The 7,633-nt window shown below is 47.9% G+C and overlaps 1 protein-coding gene across 2 annotated transcripts in view; it reads right to left on the bottom strand.

Moving 5' to 3' along the window:
* Positions 1–2,493: 2,493 nt before the first annotated feature.
* Positions 2,494–7,633, bottom strand: part of slc49a4 (solute carrier family 49 member 4) — a 41,706-nt gene continuing 36,566 nt past the window's right edge. For both annotated transcript variants that reach the window (XM_084478423.1, XM_084478422.1), the window contains exon 9: positions 2,494–4,651. In XM_084478423.1, coding sequence (XP_084334549.1) covers positions 4,524–4,651 — 128 coding nt within the window. In that variant the 3' untranslated portion in view covers positions 2,494–4,523. The remainder of the gene's footprint in view (positions 4,652–7,633) is intronic.

Here is a 7,633-nt window from a genome sequence, read left to right as displayed (position 1 = left end):
CTATTCCCAGGGAGATGCTATGACACTTGTTTGTAGTATCTCTTAACAGTGGGAATGGGACGCATCATAGGGCCTAGCTCTTCCCTCTGACAAGAACCTCTTATCTGTTTGTCATGGACAACTGAAAGTGCTTCACTAATAACGTTGCCTTGTTAGGAGATGTGTCTTCTTTTCTTAAATTGACAATTAGGTGAAGGAAAGATTTGCATCAAATTCTTGTATTTAAATTATTCAGCTTCATTGGCGTGAAAAGTATACATGCCACACAAAGCATTGCGATATGAACATATTTTTGAATAAAACAAATACACAAAGGTTATTTTGAGCAAATTGCAGCTTTGGAGTTACATTTTCTTAAAGAGAATAAGCAAACTCCTAGTAAGATGTTTTACTTATATGTTAAGATGTACTTCGTTTGATTATTTATTAACAGTTTTTGGTTTTGAACGAGAAACGTTTTAATTGCATAAAAAAGTTTCAATCACAAAATCAGGGCCTCTCCAATCCAATTTAGAATCGGATTGGCTGGCTACCTCAAAAAACTTTCCTCTAAAAGCTTCTCTTTTGAAGCCGCTCCCTGTTATACCTTTGCCAGCCAAACAAAGAAGTACTGAAAAAATAGAAAATAGCCAACAGACGGTCAACAGACAATAAAACATTATTTTTTTGATTCTCAGTAGCCAAAAACAGGACGCGGCCGGGATGTATAGTAAATTGTAAGTCAGGGCAATAATAACAGTGTGGGGGTCAATCACAGACACCATCGCTTTTGATTCGATTCCATTTATTGAGAAGCATGAGCGAGGGCTCAGGGAGCGGCGGATCACAGCCGCAGCGTAGCCTACTAGTTTCCAACGTGGTCCTCGATTCACGTAAACCAGCGTTACGTCGGCTCACCGCCACACACCCATCTGGGAGCGCCGTGAACCGTGTGTCTTTGTACATCCAAAACAATGAGTGTGGTGTCTTTACATTCAGAACAATCATTCCCAGAGGTAACACGCGCGCACACACACACACACACACACACACACACACACACACACACACACACACACACACACACACACACACACACACACACACACACACACACACACACACACACACACACACACACACACACACCTCTCGTGGAGCTATCATGGGAGCTTTAGCGCAGTGCTATAAGGGAATCGTTTTTTTTTTATGTGCAAAGACGCGACAGTAGCCTAAAGGAAGGCAGTGCAGCAGAATGAGTAACGAGCGAGTTCAGTTGCCCTGAGGGCAGCTCTAGCTCTCTCTCTCACGTCGTATGGGTGGCATTGCGGTTAGTCTTGTTAAACGCAGCGTCGCTTATGGTCGCTAATGTTTAGTGACTCGCTTCCAGCCTACAGTCTGCACGCACACATCCCTTCTCTGAACAAGAGCGCTGAATAGCCGATGTCAAGAACCGCAAAACATAACACTGGGGCCGTTTTAAACTCTAGCGCACCCATGGGGCCGTTCGCCTCGCAGATGTTGTTAAATATGTTGACATACCCTGTAGACTGACGTTGACGCCGTTAGTGGTGAAACTCTCTCAAGGGCCGTGTGTGTTCTACAAGAAAAAGCTGCTCATTCCCTCTAACCTCAAGAGAGCCAGAGGTTAGCGCGTTCTGTCCCTGGATGGCACCTGGCTGGGCTTGGATTACCAATGCAGAGTTATTCCAGTAAACTACTTGAATTAAGTGGAACTTGGGATGGAATAACAACAGAGTGATACCTTGGCAGGAGTCCTTGTTTTAACTGGGACTTGAATGTGAATGATGCTTTTTTTTGTGACGGAGTGATCAGTTCTGTTTGGATTGACTTTCTTTGCCGCACAACATGAGAAATGTTCTTGTTGGAATGTGAGAGCTTAATGGCAGCCTCTTCCATAACCCACGCGCACGCAGACAGACGCACACACACACACACACACACACACACACGCGCACACAGTGATTCAAACCAGACTTAAGTTACCAAACACCAGCTTTCCCGTGCTGCGTACACACCTGCCCTACAGGCTGCTGTGGTGGCCCGGGCCAGATCATGAGCTCAGCTGGAGGACGGGGAGGCGAGTGAGGGGGAGGACAGGCCTCCGATACGACCTGTCCCGGGCGGGCCGGCCTAATACACGGCTTCAAAACAATGAGATAACACACGCGACCAGAGCGGCGGGGCGGGGGGGGGTTTAGGAAGAGGTTTTTCCTGGAAGTACGGATGGATGTCCTCTTGAGAGCCCCGTGCTGCTGGTTCTTATGGTCTCTCTCTCCCTCTCTCCCTCTCTCTCTCTCTCTCTTTTGTTTATCTCTCTGCAGATGGTGTGAGGCGATGAAACAACGACAGGGTAGTTCTGCCTGGGCCGACCCCGGACACGGCGAGGTCGCCACGAAACATCTGCTCAGACGCGTCACGCAACCTCTTCCTCCTCAGCCACGTAAACACAAACAACGGGCGCAATGACCACGAGACGGTTTGTAGAGCGTTTGTTTTAATAAGGTGCGGCGAATATTCAACAGTCATACATGGTCTTAGAAACACAGACATTTTGAACGCGCTCCCTCCCACAGCCCCACGCCGGAGAAACTGCGGCAGGGTGAGGAGTTGAGGGCCATGTTAAAGACAACAGAACCGTAGTCTGGGGTAATTAAGGCGAGGTAAAGAAGACTCCTTTCTGTACAATGGATTAAAAAGAGCAATAAGAGACAAGGACACGGATTGGTTGCTTGTTATTTAACACAGAAATCAATGCTACCACCGAGAGGATTCTTGATGAGAGAAGAGGCCAGCTTTTTCTTTTTCTTATTTTTACATGTTGCTGGCTAACTTTGCCTCTCTGTCTATCGTCTAAAACATGATGGTGTGAGCTTGCTATGCATAAAAAAAAAAAGTGCAGCCAGGATTCACAAGGGTTCACATTTTCGAGGCAACGCCAAATTGGCATCTTCCAAAAAATGCCAAAAAGACTACGTTAAAAACCCTGCGAAACTTCGTAAACGAAGCAGCAGGGCGTGCGTGCGTGTGTGTGTGTGTGTGTGTGTGTGTGCGCGCACGCAAGAGTTCGGTCTTGCTATTTGAGGTAACCGTTCAAATATGTTTTCCTTCACCTTCTGGCTTCATCTCTCATGGCAGCTTGCTTCAACGGCAGACACCGAGAACCGTCGTATAATTAGAACATGAGTAATGGCAGAGTAACCCGCAGCCATGGCAACGGTAAGAAGCCCCCGCCGTTCCGGAGGTCCGTCCTCGCGGCTGACGGACAGGGCCGGTCGTAACGCCGCTCGGTGGCTCTGCAATCCTCGCAATAAATAGTGATCGTGATCAGTGAAATAATAGTGAGAAAAACAGAAACAGAACAATGTTAAAAACCTACAGAAATAAAAACATACCCACCATAAATATACGCTTATCACTTATCGATAACGACTCGACAATAACTCCTCACTGATCACACAAAAGAAAGACGAATGACGATTTTGTTTGCAGGACCCCCAAAAAACGGGCCGTGTGCAATTTGTGTAGCATAGTGTTAAGTCCAAAATAACGCACATTATTCCACAGGTTTTGGTCCCACGCTAACGCCGCTGTCTGTCTGTCTGTCTGTCGCCGCTTAGTGGGAGGTGACAGGCGGATCAAAGGTCCTCTCTTGCGTTGCGGTGTCCACTTACGGCCCGCCCGGTTAGTCCTTGGCCTCTGATGAACGATGAGCGTTGCTAAATCGCCAGCTCCCTTGTTGGACCAGCAAACGGCATACATCAGGGGCCTGCTGATTGGCTGAGGAGGAGGAGGCCTAATAGGGAGCCTTCGCTCCTTGTTAATGCCCCCCCCCCACCGTCTGGTTCGTTTGATGTCAGTTTGTCATTCAAGTCGTCCCCAATAAAGGTCAAACAGGGAGGAGTGGGAATTGACTGACAAATGAGTGAGTACCGAGAATGGGCAAACCTTTTCCTGTCTCCTGGCACTTTGAAGCGCAACAAAGCGACAGCGATAAAATTAAATAAGGTTAACCATTATTTCATCTGTAAACAGCGGGGAAAAAAAAAAAATCCCTTTCGTGGTTTTTTTTATCAGTTTCTTAAAAAAAGGTTATCAGTTTAAGTGTTAACATACAAAGACACAATTTAAAAAACAGCACGGTGTTCCAGAAGACGAGAACGTCCCACTGGGTCAGTGAGGAGAACAACCGCCAACAGGATGACTGGTCTGGATCCACAGCGTCTGTACAGACACTGGCCGTCAGTACACCTTGTTTTGACACTCAAGAACATCCTGAAGAGACACATCCTGAAGAGTTCCCCAGGAGGCGTGGCCCCCCGGCCCCCCCACTCCGTTGCGTCTCTATTTTCCCTCCTTTGTCATCGTCACTTTGTGCAATGGGGATTATAATCGTCAGTCTTTTGCTTTCTTGTCCTTTTCCAGGTCAGAAGGTCAGTCGGAGGTCAGATGAAGGTCAGGCCGAGGTCAGGACAAGAGGTCACATGAGGGTCAGGCCGAGGTCAGACAAAGGTTTGGCGTGGTCATGCAGAGGTCAGACGGAGACGAAAGACGTCCAGGTAGAGGCGGTCGTAGGACTCCCTGAAGAAGAGGATGAGCACCAGGCTGAAGAGGCAGGAGCCCGTCAGACACCAGTTCAGCCAGGACACGTCTGAGAGAGAGAGAGAGAGAGAGAGAGAGAGAGAGGAGAGAGAGAGAGAGAGAGAAGAGAGAGAGAGAGAGAGAGAGAGAGAGAGAGAGAGGATGAGAGAGAGAGGAGAGAGAGAGAGAGAGAGAGAGAGAGAGAGAGAGAGAGAGAGAGAGAGAGAGACACAGTGTTAGAGACGGTTTAAGCATTCTGGCCGCTCTCTTCGGGCCCCCTGGGGGCCGGCAGAGTGCGGTGAAAGTGGATCTCCCAGGACAGCATTCATCGCGCCACTGGAGTCCCTGTTATTGAATGCATCCTAATAGATTGGAGCAAATCCCAAACTCCACAGCAAATGCATTCCACTTACCCAAACAATTCAGCTTATATACACACACACACACACACACACACACACACACACACACACACACACACACACACACACACACACACACACAAGATATATTGCGGGTCTCCAGCCGTGCACGTGGAGCGGAACGCACGCGCCCCGCCCGCACACATCTGCCGGCAGGGTCCCTGATCTCGCTGGCTGAATACTGTATCAATAATGTAAAGGGCCAACAGCTAATCAATAGGCACGCCGTTGTAGGGATAAGAAGTGCACTGCATCATGGCTGGGGATAACGCCGGGACATTACCGCCCCTCATAACATTAACCCCGGAGTGAACCCAAACCGAGTCCAGAGGAAGTGGTTTTCTTCCCCCCAACTTTGCTCTGTTCCAAGCCCCATTAGGCAGGCACGCACACACACACACACACACACACCTCTGTCACACCCTTATTTCATCATGCTCCATCTCTCCATCATATGTGCACACAGTGTACATACACACACACACACACACACACACCAGTGTGCTTAAAGCCAACAACAACTAAATAAATCAATAAGTCTTTCAACCAAAACTCATCCAGTGGGGGTCGGTACAAAACTCACCAGCCTTCTTACAAAGTTAACTGTCTCCCATCAGGCTGGGTGTGTGTGTGTGTGTTCTGTGTGTGTGTGTATGTTCTATGTGTGTGTGTGTGTGTGTGTTCTATGTGTGTGTGTGTTCTACGTGTGTGTGTGTGTTCTATGTGTGTGTGTGTGTGTGTTCTATGTGTGTGTGTTCTATGTGTGTGTGTGTGTGTGTTCTATGTGTGTGTGTGTGTTCTATGTGTGTGTGTGTTCTATGTGTGTGTGTGTGTGTTCTATGTGTGTGTGTTCTATGTGTGTGTGTGTGTGTTCTATGTGTGTGTGTGTGTTCTATGTGTGTGTGTGTGTGTTCTATGTGTGTGTGTGTGTGTGTGTGTGTGTTCTATGTGTGTGTGTTCTATGTGTGTGTGTGTGTTCTATGTGTGTGTGTGTGATCTATTGAGCCTGACAAGAGACATTACGCTGCCTCCTGTGTGTTAAAGGGCAGCCATGCAGCTGGGATTGAGGAGACCACAACTCAAGGTCAGGGTAAAGATACCTGGTACATTGTAACACACACACACACACACACACACACACACACACACACACACACACACACACACACACACACACACACACACACACACACACACACACACACACACACACACACACACACACTGTTCTGTAGAAGACCTGCCAGAGTTTTCATATTGGTTTTCCTACGAGTCTTCAAACCAACTACCGACTGGCCTGGAGTCCAGGCAAAGAACCAACATTATAATTGAACCAACATTATAATTGAACCAGCTTTATGTTCATCCAAGATCAAACATGTCCTCAGTTTTGATTGGACAAACGAAAAACCTAATGACAACGCCCATCAGGGGGGAGGGGCGTCATTAAGACTAAACTAAATATCAACGCGACAAGACTCAAAGACACGGCACACATTGGGGTGTGTGTGTGTGTGTGTGTCTGTGCGGGTGAGTGAGCGAGCCTGAGCGAGTGTCTGTGCAAGTAAGTAAGTGAGAGAGTGAGTGAGCGAGTGTCTGTGCAAGTAAGTGAGTGAGTGAGCCTGTGTGAGAGAGTGAGTGAGCCTGTGTGAGAGAGTGAGTGAGCCTGTGTGAGAGAGTGAGTGAGCCTGTGTGAGAGAGTGAGTGAGCCTGTGTGAGAGAGTGAGTGAGCCTGAGTGAGGGAGTGAGAGGGTTTACTTTGCAGGGCTGGCGGGGGGCTGTCTACAGACGGGAGGGGACCCTGGTAGTGCAGCGTCATTAATCAGTGAGGGCTGATGTGTGGGGTGCTTGGGGGTGACGGCTTGGAGATGGCCGGTGATGGGTGGGGTGGCTAGGGGGCTGGACAGCAGGAGCCCTGCTGCGGAGGGACAGGTTAATGGAATGGTATTTGTCTGGCCCCAGACGCCCTCTCTGTCTTCTCACATGCCTCCCTCGCATTTATCTGAGCGTGCGCGTGTGTGTGAGTTTGTGTGTGTGTGTGTGTGTGTGTGTGTGTGTGTGTGTGTGTGTGAGCGTGTGTGTGTGTGTGTGTGTGAGTTTGTGTGTTCATCTGTTTGTGTGTTTGTGTGCTGCAGCCTTGGGTGAATGCTAATGCATGTGACCCCCTTCGTTGGATAATTTATTAGGGGGTTACCGGTGAGGCTGCGAACTGCCCTATATTACACAAAATAGGATTTGAATGCATTTCCTTTTGCACATAACAGCATCCAAACGGGGCAGAAGTCCCGTAAAAAAACAACTTAGGACAAACAAACGTAACAATGCATGAAATATGTACGTGACATGCTTATATGACAGTGGCATGAGCTCCGAGAGCACAGATGAGGTTATAAACCGATTACTATGACCACGGTCGATGATAAATTCAACCTATCAGCCTGACCTTGCCTGATTTTGCATCCACCTGAAGCCTAAACGTGTAATAGATTATGATCCATCTCAAAGGTCAGCCTATACTAGGGCTGTCAACGAATATTCTAAATTCGAATATATATTTGAATAGTTTTTGAAAACAGACATTCAAAGGTGAAAATTAATATTTGAATGTGGAAAAACACACACACCCGCGG

The sequence above is a fragment of the Micromesistius poutassou genome (assembly GCF_964030765.1).
Source record: "Micromesistius poutassou genome assembly, chromosome: 14".
Classification (NCBI taxonomy): Eukaryota; Metazoa; Chordata; class Actinopteri; order Gadiformes; family Gadidae; genus Micromesistius; species Micromesistius poutassou.
Note: the sequence above shows the minus strand (reverse complement) of the source record. Positions and strands in the feature narration are given on the sequence as shown.